The 20,421-nt window shown below is 35.5% G+C and overlaps 1 protein-coding gene across 1 annotated transcript in view; it reads left to right on the top strand.

The window, feature by feature from the left end:
* LOC121870877 (cohesin subunit SA-2-like) overlaps positions 1-20,421 on the top strand; it is a 70,640-nt gene that overhangs the window by 22,671 nt on the left and 27,548 nt on the right. Inside the window, exons 5-17 of the mRNA XM_042372850.1 lie at positions 1,645-1,790; positions 2,472-2,645; positions 2,894-3,098; positions 6,284-6,378; positions 7,577-7,707; positions 8,160-8,685; positions 10,345-10,563; positions 12,562-12,779; positions 13,139-13,211; positions 15,427-15,588; positions 16,816-17,004; positions 18,238-18,391; positions 20,215-20,348. Of these exons, the coding sequence (XP_042228784.1) occupies positions 1,645-1,790; positions 2,472-2,645; positions 2,894-3,098; positions 6,284-6,378; positions 7,577-7,707; positions 8,160-8,685; positions 10,345-10,563; positions 12,562-12,779; positions 13,139-13,211; positions 15,427-15,588; positions 16,816-17,004; positions 18,238-18,391; positions 20,215-20,348 (2,426 nt within the window). The remainder of the gene's footprint in view (positions 1-1,644; positions 1,791-2,471; positions 2,646-2,893; positions 3,099-6,283; positions 6,379-7,576; positions 7,708-8,159; positions 8,686-10,344; positions 10,564-12,561; positions 12,780-13,138; positions 13,212-15,426; positions 15,589-16,815; positions 17,005-18,237; positions 18,392-20,214; positions 20,349-20,421) is intronic.

The following is a 20,421-nucleotide window of genomic DNA, read 5'->3' as shown; positions in this document are numbered from 1 at the left end:
ATGCCTTTCCACTAATTAATATTGTAATTTCCCTGTTAATAATAATGTATAGTACTGTACAGAGTATTGTTTTATAACAGTGAAGGTGTGGAATGTGCATATTTTGTATTCAATTTATTAGGAAAGATACTTTACATGTAGTCTTAAAGAGTGTTTCAAGTAAAATTGGTAGGGACTTGCTGTAACTTTAAGATAAAAAGTGGTACTGATACATTGATTAGCATGTTTCTTTGGAGGGCTGTATTTTGTAAAATGAAAGAAATCTACTCAGGTTTTTGCTTAAAACATGTGAAAATTAATTTAAAGTGTGGTATAAAGGCAGAGAACTTTGTTAAAGATAAAACAAATGGGGGATATAGTTGTAAAATTGCATGCATTCCTTTGATGTTTGTGTGTGTGCTTTGTTGTTAGTACCTAGGGACAGGAACAGGGAAGATGTGAATCAAGTGGCACTTATCTGATAGCAAGAAGTGTTTTTAGTTGGTAACTTGGATTGAAGAAAATAGTATAATCTTGGTCTTGTTTGGAGACACGGGATATGACAGGAGGTGTGGGAACACTTTTCCATAACTGTACCATAATTCTTTTTTATTGTTGGAGAAAAACTGAGGTAATATGTAAATTTCTCCCTAAAGTTAGTTATAGAACTGTAGGGGAAGGGGGTAGGAATAAAATATGGTTGTGTGGTTAGGGTCATCAAAGACATGAAATTATTGATATTGAAGCAGTTTATTTGCTCAGAAAAATACAGATACGTAACGATTAATAATAACAATATTGACATGGCTGAGTCATTTGAGAGCTTGAGCTCACATTTCTCAGTATGTACAGTGGTAAGAAAGGCATTATGCATGAAAGGGAAACAAAGGCATGAATAGGTTGATGGTTGAAATGCAGTTGGTCAAAAGGTAGGGATCAAATTGCAGTTCATCAAATGATTGCAAACTGGATATGTCCTTGATGATTAGACAAAACAGTGATTCTTCTGCTGTGGAAAGGAATGAAAAAAGTGAGTTATAGAATTGTTGCAGATTCATAAGTGATGTTTTGATGGTAATATAAGCTATTCTGTACAGTATTTGGACTGACTTTATCCATTAAACATACTGGTCTACAAAATGAAATGCATTTGTTTTTGTAGGCAATAACTTTAACGAACACTTATGTTCTTCTGAAGAAAATTTTCACTTCAATGTTCTAATAAAATAAATTAAATTAATATGGGAGTCATATAGAACACTGAAATTTACTAGTTTCTCGAGTATATTATACCAACTGTCTGGAAGGTAGCCTGAAAGTATGACTGAAATTGAAAAATATTTCAATATTTTAACTAGTATGGGTGAAAATTAAAAGGTTCAAGAATTGAAGTAGTTTGTGTATATGAAGAAAATGATCAGTTATTGATAAAATATGGCCTCTCAAGGAAAGGTGGAACAATAGTTACGCTTTGTGTGTGAAAGATGTGTTTCAGTGGATGGGTTTGCTGAAGGTAGCTACTGAGTTAATTTGGAAAATATGTAGGAAATGGTCTGATTTGTAACTAACTTATGCATACTGGACATTTTTTTTGTATATGTACAAGTGCTTTTTTATTAATATGTTCTGTTTATTGTTATAATTAATATTATTTTTCCTTTTTAGCTACCATTAAAAAGATAGGAGACCAAATTGTAGGAGAACCACCACGCAAACGGGGCCGTCCAGGACGTAAACCCATCACTGAAGTAATGGCTGAGGATGAAAACTCTCTTTACTACATTGTCAGAAATGGACGAGCTGTATTAGCAGTAAGTTTTTTGGGTGGTATACTGTATATATATAATTATTTTTTGCCTGGCATCACTGTTAATACATCATAAATACCATAATTATTATTTCATGGAAATACTGTTTTTTAGGGTTTCCACAAATACAATTTAAATATTTTTTTTATGCATCTCAAAGTCAGGGAACATACAGTTGTCACTTTTTCCATTCATATGTCTAATTTGTGGTCCTGTCCATAAGTTAACCATTGTTGGAATTTTGACTTAAAGTGTACGACACACATGTTTATCTTCATAAAGCAAAGTTTTATGTTAAATAGTGGGAAATGTAGGTCAAGGATAGTTTCCTGTGTCATTGAACCACAAAGGGTGACTGGTGTGGTCACTCACGTAACCTTGGAGGTAGTCTACATAGGTGCCAGATCATACTGACACTACCAAATGTGTGACTTGTGTATCTAGTGTTCATATGCAAATTAAAATTAATATTTGTGTTCATTCGCAAATTTGCGTAAGAAAACCCTAAAACGATAATTTAGATCATACACAAATATGCACACGAAAACCCCAAGTGTGTTAAGATATTGTTGTAAAATTTTATTCATGGTGGAATGGAAGGTGAAACAATTGATGCCTTTTGGAAGATTTAACATGTGACTTTGCCAGCAAAATTCCCAACTAACATTTTTTATCCTGTAACAGCAAGTTGTGGATGACTGGATAGATGCTTACAAGGACAATCGGGATGGATCATTGCTACAGCTGATGCAGTTCTTTATCAATGCTGCTGGATGCAAGGGCAAGATTACACCACATATGCAAGCTACCATGGAACATGCTGAGATCATCAGGCGCATGACAGAGGAATTTGAGGAGGTATAATATATGTTGCTGGCCATATGCTTTTGGGTTCTGTATTTAAGAGTGGTGCATTGTGAACACTTAGTCACTTAGCAGCAGACCTATTCGTACTATTTCAGGTAGCCTTCGCTTTTTCATGCTGCTGGATTAGGAACAGGTAAGTCTTTCTCATGAAAATACTCTCTCATTAGTTTTAGTTTAAACTATCATGCTGACAAAACTTCGAGTGTTGTGATACAGATTCACCTATTTGTTGCTTACAGGAAAGTGGTGAGTATCCATTAATCCAGAGCGGTCAACAGTGGAAGAAGTTTCGAAGTAACTTCAGTGAGTTTGTGCAGCTTTTGGTGAAACAGTGCCAGTACTCCATAATCTATGACCAGTACCTCATGGACAACGTCATCTCCCTGTTGACGGGCCTGTCTGATTCCCAGGTCCGAGCCTTCAGGCACACAGCAACCTTGGCAGGTTAGTTTTAATTTAAATTTTGTTGTTTTTATTTAGTTAAATATTTTGCATCAGGAAAGGTGACATGAAATTACTGTATTTTAAAGAAATTTTAAGAATTTTTACATACTGCATATACTGTACATGAACAGTTAGCCCTTACTACTCTGTTATCATTATATGTCCTGTCAGCTGCTGTTATATAGCTGAATATCATACTTATGGATCTTAAGCATCTTTAAAGGGAAAGTTGTATTTAATGGTCACAAATATGTGACAGTAGTGGCATAACAACATCACTTCCTTATTGTGTTTGTTCACATAACTCCCCAGAAAAAGTAGATCCAAATAAAATCAGTTAATGCTGGTGGGGGTCCCAAGGGTTTTAAAATCAAGTAATGGGGTGATCAGGGGGGGGGGTTAATGTATTTGGGATTGACTAATGAAAAGAAATGCATGAGCCAATTAATATAATTATATCTGAAGTATGCCCCTGAAATGTAGTATGATATGCAGTAGGTGCATAATTATTGATTAATTGTACAGTATTAATATTTCATTTATTACTTCAATATTATCTCATAAACTTGTAACGTTCTGATGTATGCTTTCTCTTTTTTCATGTTCTACTTTTTCTGTATAGCCATAAAAAAATGTGTTAAAATGATGTACAGTGACATCCTCGTTAGTCGGAATAATTGGCGCAGAGCAGTTCCAGGATTGAAAGATTTCCGGGTATGGAGACGAATTTTCATAACCCCTGAAAAATTCTCACATGCCTGGAATTTTTCCGGGTATTGGGGAGAGTTTTCTGAGCCTTAGCTATGCATCTCACATGAACAGACACAGAGTTGTATTTATTTACGCAAACACCACTGTACAGCGAACCCTTGAAAATCCAGACCCAGTAAATCTGGATTTCAGAAGATCCGGACAAAAAATTGGGGGGGTTCTAGGTTAAGAAGCCTAACTAAGAAACATTCCCAAAACAGAGCAAAGATCATTTTAGGCCTGTGGGCACTGGTTGAGTGGTCGGTCGCATGGCACACAGGTGCCCGAAGAGGCTGGAAACATAAACAGTTGTCAATTGTTGTTTGTGGGAATATTAGTACAGTAATGATACGGGTTAGGTTCTCAAAATGGACGTGAATCGCCAAATCTGCGAAATAAATTTATATATATATATATATATATATATATATATATATATATATATATATATATATATATATATATATATATATATATATATATATATATATATATATATATATATATATATATATATATATATATATATATATATATATATATATATATATATATATATATATCGACTCACCAATGGTGGTAGAGTCTAAAATATAAGGACAGCCAATGCATATTGTGCGAATTTTTACTCAGATGACGAAGTCATCAGGTTCAACTCTGGCTGAAGCTCTAGCTGTCCATAAACATGTCATAGCTGTTGCTGAAACTGTTACTGAACCTGAAGTTGTTGCTGAAGCTACTTATGATGCTGAATTTGATGATGTAGCTGAAGTTGATGGTTTAGGCCTTCGAATAATAAAGCTGTCGAAAGAACCTTGCACAGCTGCTTTCTTTTCTCATTATACATCTTTATGTAGAAGTCATATGAGTTTTCACGTTCCTGTTAATTTTATGTTTTGTTCTGTTAATGGATCCACTTCAGAAAATATGTTCATTGCTTGCTCCATATGATATCCACAGACCTCTCGCCCTTTTCTTATCGTTTTAACACACATAGTTTCTCGGCTAAGCTTATACACATTCTTTTAACTTTTGAACCAGCACTACCATCTCTTGCTCACTTGCTCATGTTGAATAGGGATGCAAAAATGCCATAAGAAATCTGAGAATGTTTTTCTCCTTTTCCTGTTCAGTTGCGTGAAAACAAAAGGCCCGCGAAACTGCAACTGTTTATACTAGTGATGCTGGTGTCACCATTCACAAGTCTGGCAGCCTCCGTGTAAATTGAATTGGGTACTAAATTAACTAGGGTCTTAAATACGAATCGTCGTTAGTAGAACCGTGATTATCGGAGGCTTTCCTGAACTTGAAAAGAAAATACAGCCATGTATAACCCAGTGCCGGATTAACCATGAGGCACTTGAGGCACTGGCCTCAGGCCCCCCAACTCTAAGGGGTCCCCAAATCCAAACATTCTCGAAGTTGAAGCGTATAAAACATGAACTTCGTTCAACGATGTCCTAGCAACGTCTCAATTTTCTGTCTCTTATGAACATTAAATGTGTTATTTTGCAGAAGTTTAATATTGATGAAATCATTGATAAATTTGGGTATATTTTGTTCTTGTTATTTATATATTCCTTGAGGGTACGGGGCCCCAAGTTGATCTGTGCCTCAGACCCCTATTAAGCTTAATCCGACCCTGGTTTTACCCATTAAGTTGGAATGAATTATGTTTTCTGTTTTGACTGATACCTATAAGGGTATTTGTTGGCATTTTCGACATTGTTGCAGTTACAAGCAACACAAAGTCAACATGTGAATCACCATAAAAACTGGTGTGGGTGTTGCTCCAGTTAGGTTGGGCCAGGTAGAATTTATCCAGTAGTAAGAATGTATGGTTTTCTCACATTCTCAGCTTCTGAACATCTGGATTTTATAGGCTTAACCTGTGTTATTCATTAAAAATATACTGTACTGTATTTCAGCTTATAATGGTGTATATAAGATTTTTGGGGCTGGCTTAAGAATCTGACCACTGTTTTTAATATTGTCGATACAATAAAATTGAAATGCAATCTCCCAATAACTCAGGGACTTATTGTATTCTTTTAATTATACATTTAAATGACAATCTATACTGATTTACCAAGTTAGTATGTCGTAAATTTAGTTTGTTTAGTTTTGGTTGAAAACGTGTGAAAATCTGCCCCAGGATGGCATCATCCCTATATAACACTTTTATGTCCAAGAGAAAATCTCTCACTTTACAGATTTTTGCTGTACTGTACTGTATGCAAACGACTTCTTTGTAATGCATCCCTTTCCCACAGTGAGGACTTGCCTGTATTGAGAATCCAGCATGTCCTCAGTCCTGAGAATTCCAGATGAGGAAGAGTTAACTGTGTATTGTATTGATTGTGAGCAATTCCTTGATTAGGGTTAAGATGAACAAGTCAAAACACCTAATTTATCAATGGTTTCTTCCATAACAGCCATGAAACTGATGACGGCATTGGTAGATGTTGCCCTGACTGTTTCAGTCAACTTGGACAATACTCAGCGCCAGTATGAATCAGAGAGACAGAAAGTAAGTGATTCTGTGATCAGAGTTTTATTTTTCTGTGTCATACTTATTTGTATTTTAAGACTGGGATAGATATACACTATATCAATTAAACATAATTATGTGTTACTGTTGACTATATAAGGGAAATATTGAGCCATCAGTATTATATGGGTATGAAGCATGGACTGTGGTAGCAAGAGGAAGAAGCAGATCAGAACCATCAGAAATAACAAGCTTGTGAACAATAGGATGAGGAGAATAATAAATACAGAGATAAGGAACTGATGTGGCAGTGTAAAGTATCAGGGTAAGGGCAGATGAGGGTCTTCTCAGGTGGTATGGACATAGGGAGAATGAGAAGTAAAAGATAAAAAAAAATTTATATCTCAAAAGTAGATAGTAAGGAGATGAAAGGATGCACTGAAGGATGTACTAGAAGTAAAGGGTATGTACATATTGGATGCAACAGTTTAAATGGTTGGAAAGCACTATACTTCTCTTTCTGGGAAGGTAGTGCTGCTAGTGGGTGATGTTGGCTTGTGTGAAGCAGTGGGTAAACCTGAGGTCTTATGTTGGAAAAGAAATACTCATGCATACTGTATTTCACTGCAATAAAAATGATATTGAATGGAGAGAAAAATTTTGTGGTTGTATATGTGCTCCTTTTTAAACCAGTTTTCATGTAGTGGAAAAAGTCTTCAAAGTATATACAGCATGCCCTGACAATTTGCAGATTTTTAATTCAATGACCTCGGTTATTCGTGGATGACACCCTGGATGTACCCAAGAATGTCTACGGGTAGTTTTAAAGTTGCTGGCATTTTCGCGGCCGGGACAGGGAGCATTCGTTCTAGAGACAATAATTTATTTTACCTGTATTGTCTACCTTCAAGTCAACTCCGTACTTCGTTATTAAAGTTGACTTGAGGGTAGACTCACTTTTTTTTTTTTTAATTTAGTTGTCTTGTTTCTGATTATTTGTGAGGGGATTTGCCCATTATTATTTATTTGTATGTGTTTTGTGGACACACACACACAGCGAGAGAGGATGTGTTTTGCTATGATACTCTCCTTTTATGAGTAAGCCTCAAATTTGGTTTCCTCTTATGGTTTCACACAATAAGATTGGTGAATAGATCTATAAGACTAGTTAAATATATGGTATCCTGAAAATTATAAGTGGCATAAAAATATTAATTTACTTTTTATCTTTTGACAGTCTCGTGAGAAGCGTGCATCTGATCGTCTGGAATCTCTCATGTCAAAGAGACAGGAGTTGGAAGAGAACATGGATGAGATAAAGAACATGTTGACATATATGTTCAAATCTGTTTTTGTCCATAGATACAGGTATGTGTTTTCGCACATTCGTTTCCAGTGGAGTAAATATCAAGAAAATTGTGCTCTTTAATATTTTTGCATTTTTATATTAAAATTATTGGTCATTCTAAAATTTAGCCATCCAAGCTCTGTCTACATAAAATTTTTTAACTATTATTTTTGGCTCGATATATGTAACTTTATTCATTTATTGAAACTCATGTACATGCACACACTGTCCTAAGGGCAAAGCTGTACTGTACTTGTAATCAAAATTACCCAATTACCCAATGTCCCATTGAAATAATGGATTCGGTTAACGAACGACTCTGTGAAACGAATTGTGTTCATGAACTGAAAAAGCCACTGTAGTTTAAGCTTTCTTTTAGATATAAAATGTTACAGTTTTTGATGAATAACATAGAAATGATTACATTTTGATATGAAAATTTTGATTTTGATTTATAATTTCTTTTAATCAGGGACACCTTGCCTGAGATCCGTTCCATTTGCATGGCTGAGATTGGGCTCTGGATGAAAAAATTTCACCAGAATTTTTTGGATGATTCCTACCTGAAGTACATTGGTTGGACACTCCATGATAAAGTTGGTGATGTACGTTTGAAGTGCCTACAAGCCCTCCAACCTCTCTATGCTAGTGAAGAGCTCCAAGGGAAATTGGAACTTTTCACTAGTAAGTTTAAGGATCGCATTGTAGCCATGACTCTTGATAAGGAATATGATGTGGGTGTTCAAGCAGTGAAATTAGTCATCTCAATTCTGAAACACCATCGAGATATATTAACGGACAAAGACTGTGAGCATGTTTATGAGCTGGTGTACTCATCTCATCGTGCTGTGGCCCAGGCAGCGGGTGATTTCCTCAATGAACGTCTTTTCATTCCCGATGATGATGCTGTGGCTGCCTTGAGAACCAAGCGTGGCAAAAAACGTCGACCTAATACCCCTTTAATCCGTGATCTGGTGCAGTTTTTCATTGAGTCAGAGGTGAGGAATGTATAATTATGTTGTCACCTTATATGTCAATTTGTGTGTGTTTTTTTTTTTTTTTTTTTTATTTTTTAAGGGGTTCTGTTAAGTTTTATAATTTATACATTTTGCAGTATAAAGGAATAGAATTTGATATGGACAATTATATCAATACTGTACCTCGCATTTCTATTTATTTGTTTCTCACTTTATTTTGGTATTTTGTTTAACTAGTATCTCCTTTTATTAAAGATTCTCCTTATCATTTGCATGTTTATGTCTGTACATAACATTTATCTTTGTGGACAGTTACCATTGGATAATCCAGTCTAATCCATGCAAGTGTGGGAAGTGGCAATGAAACACTGGTGGTTAAATATAAAGATAGTGTTTTGGTGTTATGAAAAGAAAAAACAAACAGTCAGTTGGTTTTCATTTGGATCATTAAAAAAAAAAGTGGGCACAATCAGAGGTGACAGACATTGATTTATGAAGGAACTGTTTAAAGCAAAAATGTCTATTAATGACTCTTCCTCCAATAATCAGTTGTTCTCATGATACACATTGTGCTTTTGCACTTTCCATGTGTAAAATTGCATACTTTTGTAAGTGTCAATGGTACAAAAGCTAATGTGCTTATACCTGGGGTTTCTATTTCTCTTATAGAGCAAGGGGCTTATGGGCAATGCATATCCAAATAGTGTCAATGATGGAGCTTAGTCTGCTCAAGCCAAGTAGGGGTAAGACTAATTGTTTTGCTAAGCTCTTCATGGAGCAGTAAAGTCCCACCCCTTCTCACTACCTTTTGCTTCCACTATCAGATGATCATTTGTGAAACGCTCTGTTTTTGCCATACCACGTGAGGTACTAATGGAATGGTAATTGATAAGCTAGCTGACACATGAAACATATATACAGGGTGATTCAGCAAAGAGTACATTAAATCGGAGGATAAAATCCTTGGATAATTCTAAACCACAATGTCTATGGTAAAATGTCAGATTCTGCATAGTTTCTATGTGAAACCCCCTCCGCCCTGTAACTGCCTGTATCTCATTCAGTCGTAGACGGTCCCTGTCTCATTGCACCTGTGTTAGACATCTGTATCATGCTGTACTGCTGTACATAAGACATCTGTGAATAAATTATTACAAAAACCTACTGGGGTTTCACTTCAAATTCACTCTCATTAATACAACATCTTAAATGTATTGTCACATGGAAACTATGCAGATTCTGACATTTTACCATAGAGACATTGTGGTTTAGAATTATCCAAAGATTTCATCCTCCAATTTAATGTACTCTTTGTTGAATCACCCTCTGTGTATGTGTTTTTTTTTTTTAAGGGTTCTCTTAAGTTTTATAATTTATACATTTTGCAGTTTCTGATGGCTAATATATGTCTAACATTTTTTCCACTTTTTTCCTTTCAAAGAGAGAGAGAGATAATAAATAACCTTCACTTCTGAATCCCATGATTCATAGATGTTTCTTTCAAAAGGGATGTCAGTCATGGGTTTCTTAAGTTAGCATAATTCCACTGGCCTAATCAGCTTAGAGATTATCTGTAGTTTATATGGATATTTAATAAGGTAAATGCATTTCATATAATTTTTACAGTACAGTACATGAACAAATGACTGTTAATGGTACCTGATAATACTCTTTCTTCAGTTACATGAACATGGAGCATACTTGGTTGATTCTCTGATTGAGAGCAATGAAATGATGAAAGATTGGGAATGCATGACGGATTTACTACTAGAAGAACCAGGTCCCATGGAAGAGCCTCTTGATGATCGGCAGGAAACAAGTCTTATTGAAATAATGGTATGCTGTATCAAGCAAGCTGCTACTGGTGAGCCGCCAGTTGGTCGTGGACCAACAAGAAAGGTAAAGTTTGCATTAAATTTACATAAAAATGTGTGTGTGGTTGCATGCGTCTGATCCAGCATAGTCATTGACGTAGTTTTGTTGGAAACCATGATAGTGAGTCACGGCACTCAAGACGCCCGTCGTGGCTGGTGAGAGACATTAAACACTTCCTGTGACTCCTCAGCTATTCCAGCTCTGGATGCTTACTGGTAAATGATATAAAACTTTACCCCTTATCTTGCCTTTGAAAAAATGCATATCTTATTCAGTAAGGAAAATCTGTGGATATTTAAGTTGGCATTTTAGATCTCCTATAGAATTACAGTGGTCCCTTGATTAATGAAGACAATTGGTTCCACAGAGTCGTTCGTTAACTGACTCTATTATTTCAATGGGATATTGGGTAATTTGTTCAAACTCACAGAAAAAGTATTCATACCGGTAATAGAATTAACAAAACATTAAATATAAGCTAAATACAGTACTATACTGTACAATAATAAATAAAAAAAACAATAGAATACTGTATTTTAACTTACTTTAAGGTGTGTATGTCGTATTCCCGGCAGCTTTGTTTGCATATCAAACGGCTGATTGTAGAGGCAGTCGATTATGAGATGCCATATTCTTTACAGTGTGCATTGGTTCTAATGCCTTCTTCGTGTTTCAGAATAATTTCTGCACTGTATAGTATCAATATGTTAACTAATTTTCAGAATACCAATAATTTTAATGTAAAAATGCAAAAATATTCAAGAGACCAAACTCGAGGTTCACTCCACTGTAAACAAAGTTAAACTGAGAAGCGTTGGTGGGTGATTCAATCAGCTGATGGGCGCACAAAAACTGTTCCCTGTACTGTCTGTATTATTAATATGTAAACTAAATTTCAGAATGACCAATATTTTTAATATAAAAAAATGGAAAAATATTAAAGAGCACAACTAAGGATGGAGGTGAGAAAGGAAACTCACAAAGGCGTTTTCTTTATACATATTATATGTACAGAGCACCCAGGTGCTGGGAAGTTGCTGTTTAGTAGAGGAGTTGCTGTGGAGGAGCTTCTTTAGAGGAGGTCTTCTCTGCTTAAGAGCATGGTGTTGTCTGCCCTCACGGCAAGGCAGGGGGGTATTTATATCTTTCTGCCGGATCAAGAGCCGAAGTGCGAAGATGGAAAACGCTGCTGATTGGCTGAGGTGAAGGCGGCAACTGGCCAATCACCTTGCAGTTCGAACGCGAGGGCTGATTTGTGGAACTCTCCGCTGGTTGGCTGGTAAGCGGACGGCAAGTGACCGATCAGCAGTTGTAGGGGAGAGTATCCACTACACTACCCCGTAGAACGCTGTTTGTTATAGCGCTCTTGCTTTCAACTTGGAGCACTTGGGGGAGGGGAGTAGTCAAAAGTCACGAGTCCAAACACTCACGACACGCAAAGAGCAGCTTTCTTTGTTTTTACACACTCAGCTAATCAGTGCCAAGCTCTCTGTTTACAGTACAGTACAAATTTGTCATGCTTACAGTGAACAAACGTGTTGATTTGCAATTTTTTTTTTTTTTTTATACAAGTAACTTTTACTCATCGTGTCTGGAAAACGGACTGCAAGTTTTAATGCTGCTAGTGTGTATAAAGTGCCACGGAAAAGATTCTCCTTCGATGTAGAATTACAAGTGTTGAGGCGGTTGGAAGCTGGTGAGCATCAGGTGGATGTCGGTGCCCCTCCCCCCTTTTTTTATTGGGAATAGCCCACCTGTGCACAGGTCATTTTGAAACTTGTGTGCACATACCTTTGATGGAATTTTGAGGTAGAAGTAGCACTTAAGTGTGTGGGATTAAATATGTATTTCTATGGGGACCTCACTTTTAATATTTTATATGGCCAACTCCAGACAATTTTATTCATCTCAGAGGCGACACCATACACAAGGGGTTAATATTAGACTTAAAGCCTATGGGAATCAAGTATAAAAGTACTTTTCCTTTGGAGTCTGAACTAATGCTGGGTTTTACCTCCGCAGCAGATTTTGTCAGCTAAAGAAGTGAAGCAAGTGAATGATGATCGTTCCAAATTAACAGAACATCTGATACCCACACTTCCTCAGTTGTTGCACAAGTACCTAGCAGACCCAGAGAAGGTGGCCAATCTGCTCATCATCCCTCAGTACTTTGATCTTGAGGTATATACCACTAGCAGACAGGAAAAGGTAAGGATATTGATGAACAAACAAATTATTTAGTGAAATTATATTTGATAAACCAGATGAGAATGGGTGTGGGGTTGGAAAAATATATTGAGCACATGCATAGAAAAAATCATATAGATACAGACATTGAGCCACTTTTTTCTTTTTCTTTTTTTTTATAAAGTAATTGACCCATAATTTATATATATATATATATATATATATATATATATATATATATATATATATATATATATATATATATATATATATATATATATATATATATAATTAATATTATTTTTTCTAATCAGATCTTCTGTTATGTTTAAAGCGTATATAAACATGGTGATGAAAATACCCAAGTATTTAAAACATCTTGAATTTCTTTTTGTAATGATATCATATTCCTTATATCGCTCCTTGATATGGTGGTTAACAAATACCAAGAAGCCAATGACGAATACCTAACTCTTCTTGATGGTGTAATTATGCATTGATGCTTTGTTACTATTTTATATCTTCATCAGCTTACCATTCACCATACATTCTATATGTCCATACCATCTTAGTTAACACTTGTGACGAAAGATTTTTTGCTGTCCAACCTTTTATATTTATTCCTTTTACTGTATTTTTTTCATGAATCATCCTTTTTCCACTCCTGTTTATGATGCACATTATAATAAATATGGTATAATTTCTCCATACAGTAGACTGAGCAACTTGCGCGAGTGTTACGTTCCTGGGACCTCACGTAAAGCCATAAAACGCGTTAAGTCAGAAACACTCCTAAATCGCCCTTAAATCAATATATATATATATATATATATATATATATATATATATATATATATATATATATATATATATATATATATATATATATATATATATATATATATATATATATATATATATATATATATTCATAAATCACTACTTTAAGTGATACAGGTGATTAATTTTTATCTCTTGTGCAAAATATGTGATGTCTATATTCAAATTATTCACTGTCTTGCAAGGATTCTAGCAATGCAAATTATATTTGCCAAACTTTACTCTGGGATATTATATAAGATAAAAACTGTAAGCCTAAAACCACCAAGCCTTGGCTGAGAGGAGGCAGGAGCCGGGAGGTTGGGGGAGGAGGAAGGGGAAGGGACGTGAGGTGTTTTGACAGCCAGCACCAAGGTTTACCTAGTGGGTATTTATTTATTTGTCATAGAAAGACATTTAAGTTTTCTCTTATAAAATGCCACTGAACTGACCTGGGAGAATATAATATGCATTACTGGGATTCTTGTAAGATAGTGATTAATTTGAATGTAAACATGCTATAGTTTGCACTAGACATAAAAATTTTAGTAATAATATTGTACATTTGAGTACAGTACAGGTTTGCACTTAGGTCAATTATTTCTTTGATGTTTGCATGTAAATGAATAAAAATATATGAAGAAATTTATGTAAATCTACCCAAAAATACAGTTAAAAAACTTGTACATTACTAAAATATACCACACTAATGTACTAAATTTTTTATCTCTTTTGCAAAGTATCTGAAGTCTATATTCAAATTATTTACTGTCTTGCAAGGATTCTAGCAATGCAGATCATATTCTCCTAACTTTAACCTGTGATATTATGCAAGTTAAAAACTGTTAGCCTAAAACCACCAAACCTTGGCCGGGAAGATGGCGGGGGGGGAGGAGGGGGTGATGTGTTTGACAGTTGGTGCCGAAAATCTAGTGAAGTATTTATTTATTTATTTATGTTCTTTAGAGTGAGTTTTTGTTTTTTGCTTATAAAATGTCACTGAACTGACCTGGGAGAATATAGTTTACATTGCTGGGATTCTTATAAGATAGTGATTAATTTGAATATAAACATGCTGGGGTAATCCGCATGTAGTTGAAACCGCGTAAGAAAAATACTCGTAAGTTGCGAGTCTACTGTAGTTCTGTAATGATAGAGAGAGGTTGGAACACACATGTATACAAGCTTTTGGTACAATCCATTCATCTATAACTTTTTTACCAAGGCTTGTAGTGCTTCTGACACATCTGTTCTCTATAATGAATAATTATCAACTTTAGTTTTTTCTGCTAAAGTGACATTTTGTCCCCTTGTTAACCAGAGAGATGTATCCTGTATCATTTTCAGTTCCTCCCCATTAAATTGCAACCTGACTTAGGGGTTTTATATATCATTTATAAACAGTGGAGCTATTGCTCTTCCTTGCATCATTTATCGCTTCCTCCAACTTATGTTCTTAAAGTATTGTCCCGGTCTGTCGAGGTTCTCTCTCTCATGTAATAATAATAATAATAATAATAATAATAATAATAATACAGTAGTTCAGTAAAATTGTCATACAGGTTTAAAATTAGATAGACAGTTAGGCACGTATATAAACTATTGTATTCAGTTATACAGTTCAGCCTGAATACTGTGTAGACATTGTAGGTATACGGTGCACGTTTTTTATGGGAGTACAAATACAGTATACATTATCCTATGTGCATAGACATGCAAGTACACAACAATGGTAAATAGTTAGGCAATTTGACTAAGGATTGTCAACAAGTGTGTCAGGTGCTTATTCATTGTAATTGTAACCTAATATGTTCTTATTGATATTGTGTAGTCAATTACAAGAAATGCATATTTTGAAACTTATAAAAAAAATTATCACAGGAGGAGGAGCCCGATGAAGATGAAACATTTGCACTCGTGTCATCAGTGAAGAAAGTTTCCATCTTCTATTCCTGCCATAATATGGGTCCTTGCAATATATGGGACTCTCTCTATAAAAATATCAGTTCTGCTGTGGATAGTAGCAAAATATTACCAGAAGAGGTATGTAGGATACAGTTTGTTTTAGATGAAGATTTTCCATTATTTTTTATATTCTTAATTTGCTTGGTTTAAAATACAGTTATTAGTTAAATTAATCTAATTGTGATCTGAATCCTAAGTAATGTTTATCTTGAATTAGAGTGTAGACTAGCTAAATTTACTTATGGTTACAAATGTACCGTCTCGTTCAAGATTCTTCAAACACTCCGGAGACAGCTGGCAACTCAAGGCCGTGTGTTTACTTTAGTACGTAGTAAAAATTATAAATAAATGTAAAAGTGATCCGTGATTGATTACTTAGTTCCCTGTTGCTTAATTTAATGGTTGTTTTGTATTGTATTATACTGTGTACTATAATAAACAAAGGGCCATGAGTTGCCAGCTGTCTCCGGAGTGTTTGAAGAATCTTGAACGAGACTGTACATAATATAAAGTGATATAAGATTTTGGAATAAAGGTCAAACTCTAAGAAAGGAGGTGGGTTGTGGCCAGTGGTAACATGTCTGTGTGGATGATGCAGTGCTTTTGTATAGTGGTGAAAGTCTTTTAGAGTCATAGTTAAAAGTACAGTAAATACGAGGAGGGGTAAGCTAATGGTATTTAAGAGGAAACACCTTGACATGACCATTTTAAGGAATCAAATGAAGGATAAAACTGAGAGAACTACAAATGTATGGTTATTTAAGATGAAAAACAAAGTAATGGAAAAGATTAAGGTGTTCATATTTTGGGGGATATTCCTAATAAAAAATGGTACAGTGGTCCCTCAGTTAATGAACACAATTCGTTCCAGAAGGTTGTTCGTTAACCGAAAATTTCGTTAACCGAAACCATTGTTTCAATTGGATATTGAGTAATTGGTTCCAGCTCACAGAAAACACACACACACACAGTCGACCCCCGTTAATTCGGACTAATAGGGGGGGAAGGGTGTCCGTTTTTGCTGATTGTCCGAATTAACCGATTTATGGGTTAATATTGCATAATGGGTTAAACTATACTTCACAATGTCTTCTGATACCTAACCTGCAAATTATTTATACTCCATTGTACCCAGAAAAGTTCCAGGGATATGCTATTTTTTCCGGGGTTCAGAAAATTCGTCTCAAACCCAGAACCGCTGTGCACCAATTATTCCAGCTGACGGGGAGATTACTGTATAGCTTTATGGATGTTGATAGAGATATTGATTTACTGTTGAGTCTTGTTTTTATCATATTTCCATAGGCCACCAAGTACTGTATCTCATCTTGCTTCTTTGGTGTGATGTGGGAGTTACATCAGATCGAGGATATGGCCGAGAAGAGAGCTATTACACATGATGCCGTTGAAGCTCTACGCTCTCGGCTCCATCTTTTCCTTGAGGCATGCAAGCATCTTCTTGCAAACTCAAATAATCCAGTCTTCAGAGAGGAGGTAAGATTATCCTTTCACTCTTCAGATTGACTTTTTATCTTTATTATAGATTACGTATACTCGTGTATGCTTTTATGTATTGTTCTATATTTTGCTAAACAAACTCTAACCATAAAAGTGGGAAAATCTTGCAAGAGTATGAAAATGTACACTCCAAAATTGCTTACAGTACAGTATTACACTGTTTCTCAGTGTCACTCAGTAAGACTGGAAGTAATGAAGGTTTATGATTTTCTTATACTGTATTGTTTTTGTTTCTTTTCTTTTATGAAAAAGGAGAAAGTTACAGTAGCAAAATTGTGAACAGAAAATGCATACGGTAGAATAGGTAGAGAATAAATAAAAGAAGTATTGAAAATGCCTTCTTCTTTTTTTCTATATTTACAATTTCTTTCCGCTCCAAGCTAGGGTCGTTTGACCTGTGCCCGGTGGGCTAATTCCTGTCAAAAAAAAAAAAAAAAGTCAAGGTGTATTAAGAGAGGAAAATTGTTCTGTGTCAAGGATGTGTAATGTTATTGTAGTTTAACTCTTAATGGATTGAGTAGTAAGAGATGTTAAAGCTAATGTATTGGAGAGGAGAGTTAGCAATGTAAAAAGGAATACAGGTTATAGATGTGAGTTACATTAACTATTGTTTGCTGATGATATATCCCTGGTTGGAGATTCAAAAGAGAACTAAAAAAAATGTTAGTACAGGTAATTGAGTAAGCAGGAGTTTGTATTAGGAGAAAGTTAGTAGTGCATGTGAACAAAGGTATAGGTAAACTGATGAAACTACAGTATATAAAGAAGAGAATGGGAGAAATAGTTTTCAGCCTCAGCAAAGATAATATTGAGGAATTGGGATGTTTTAGATTTATGTGAGTGAATGTTAAGGCATATTAATTAATGAATGATTAACCTCAGTTTAATTTGAGTGGGTGGAAGAAATGGTGGGAATTGTGAATGATCAAAGAGCATGGCTTAAAGTAATGTTTAGAGGAGGACATGATGTTGACTTGTGTAGGTAACAGGCAAACCAGGGATAGGGTTTTATTGTGAATGGGGAGCACCCTAGCAGATCACACCTTTCACAGAAGTTTGGATGATTGAAAGAGAACAAATGAAAGGAAAATATTTGTGTCAAATTTTGCATTTCTGGTTTTGGATATTTTAAGATTATGGTGGATCTGCTTGGTTATAAGTAAGCTACTTTTGTGCATTGTATATTTGATTGTGTGTATTATTTTCCAGGCCTATGTGACTATTTGTGACTTAATGATCATCTTCAGTAGGCAGCTGATATCAAATAATGCCCTCACGTCTCTTGTCTATGAGCCTGACCGAGGCCTCCAGCATCTGCTCAACCACTTCATCCAAACCTATGTCTTTATTGATGATGAAGATGGTAAGTTGTGTTTACAGTTTTCTGGCTGACTCTTAAACAAAGGGTTGTTCATAATTTGGTGTAGTTCACTCATATTTGCAAATCTGTTTAAGTTAAACCCGCGTATGTTAAGGGCCGACTGTATTGCTAATTGACAAAATGGTGAAGATTTTGCCAGGTTTCATATATTTAATAAATCTAATAACCTAAAAATGTTAGTTTATTTTGGGGGGAAAATTTGAGTATACTTAATAAGTACAGTAAACCCTTGTTATTTGCGGGTTTACCATTCACAGTTTCGACTTTGCAGTTATTAAATGATGGTTAGCTCATGATCCTCTGTGAAAACACTGCTAGTCACCCCCACATGCCCACAGCATCTCCTCTCCCCTGTTTGTGCTCAACCATTGTCTGCGCCGCATCATCTCTCATGTTGTGCTCAAATAGTGTGTTTTGTGCGAAATGGCCCCTATAAGACTGCCTAGTGCTATTGCTGCTAGTGCAGTGAAACAAAGGCAGTGATGGCCCTTACCAAGAAGTAAAGGAAGGAGTTAGTGCTGGCACATTTGGCCGGTTGTTTGCTGTCAATGAACCAACGGTGCAGTACATTAAGAAGAAAGAGCAAGTGATTTGTGACTGTTGCAGCGAGTGCTCCTACAATTGCTAAAGTGGCACACGCTATTCGTGATATGAATATAGTGAAAACAAAAAAAGCATTGAACATTTGGATTGAGGATCAGCACTGCAAAAGTGTGCTGATTGACAACAATGTGATTCATGAGAAGGCTAACAGTCTCATTGCCCATTTTCATGAATCAATGGGTGGTGAAGGGGCTAGTGTGGCTACTGAACAAACTTTTAAGTGCCAATAAATGGTGGTTTGAGAGTTTTAAGAAGTGATTTTTGCTCCATAATATGAACCTGAACAGGGACGCCACATCAGTTGACCACATACGAATGTAAGTAGTATGGGTGACTTACATTTCTCATACAGTAGTGCACTATGGTAGCACTGTAAAGTTTCTATTCGCAGTTTTATCTATTCGCACCATTCCTTGGAACCTAACCCCCGTGAATGACAAGAGTTTACCGTACAGTACTTTATGGGACTGCTTGGTATTTATCTAATCTTTAAATTTTATAGGGTAGGAGTGATACAATTTTAACCAATAGGTAAGTGAGAACTGGTTGGTGGTTGAATACAGTTCCTGATACTTTAACCTACACAGCTGACAACAATATTCAAAAGTCTCTCCTGATTTTGTCCAACACCTTCTTAAATATCACTTACACTCTTATGTCTGATTTCACAACCATTGTACAAAATATTACATGTGTAGTATTTAAGAAAAAATGGTTTTAAAGCTACATTACCAACCATAGTCTACAAATAGGATAGTTTAAGGCACTACTTCAGAACACTCATCTCTAGCCTCCCCACATCAGAGGCAATACTAAAAACTTAGGTTTTCTTTTCTGTGATTATTACTAGTGTAGCTTTTTACTCTTCATTCATTGTCCAAAATTTACTAGATTGAAGGATTAGGCTTCCTGCTTAATACACTAGCTCTTTTGCACTCCAGTAAGCAAGTACACAATCCATTGCACTTGCTAGTAGTGGAATAACACTCATGGATTAGCAAGCAACCTATCTGTGGGTGGGATAGCACAGAATCAGGATGTCAAGAAGATCAGCACCTGACTGACCCTGCATTATAGTAGGAAAAGAGTTGTATGCATGAAAAAATTTACTATTTATAGATTTTTAATGAAAATTAATTATTTATTGCAAAAGAATATATCCTGTTTATGTTGTAAAGATTGAGGGTTGTTAATATTTACAGAGGAGCAGGATGAGCATGTCAAGATTGAGGAATTGCACAAGCGCAGAAATTTCCTTGCCACATTTTGCAAGTTGATTGTGTATAATGTCCTTCCCACAAAAGTTGCTGCTGATGTCTTTAAACATTATGTCAGAGTAAGTGCCAAGCTATTAAAACAAACATTATTTCATGGTGCTAACCCAAAATTCACTTTTGGCTTTATACTGT

Source organism: Homarus americanus, unplaced genomic scaffold, assembly GCF_018991925.1.
Source record: "Homarus americanus isolate GMGI-L3 unplaced genomic scaffold, GMGI_Hamer_2.0 scaffold52512, whole genome shotgun sequence".
Classification (NCBI taxonomy): domain Eukaryota; kingdom Metazoa; phylum Arthropoda; class Malacostraca; order Decapoda; family Nephropidae; genus Homarus; species Homarus americanus.
Note: the sequence above shows the minus strand (reverse complement) of the source record. Positions and strands in the feature narration are given on the sequence as shown.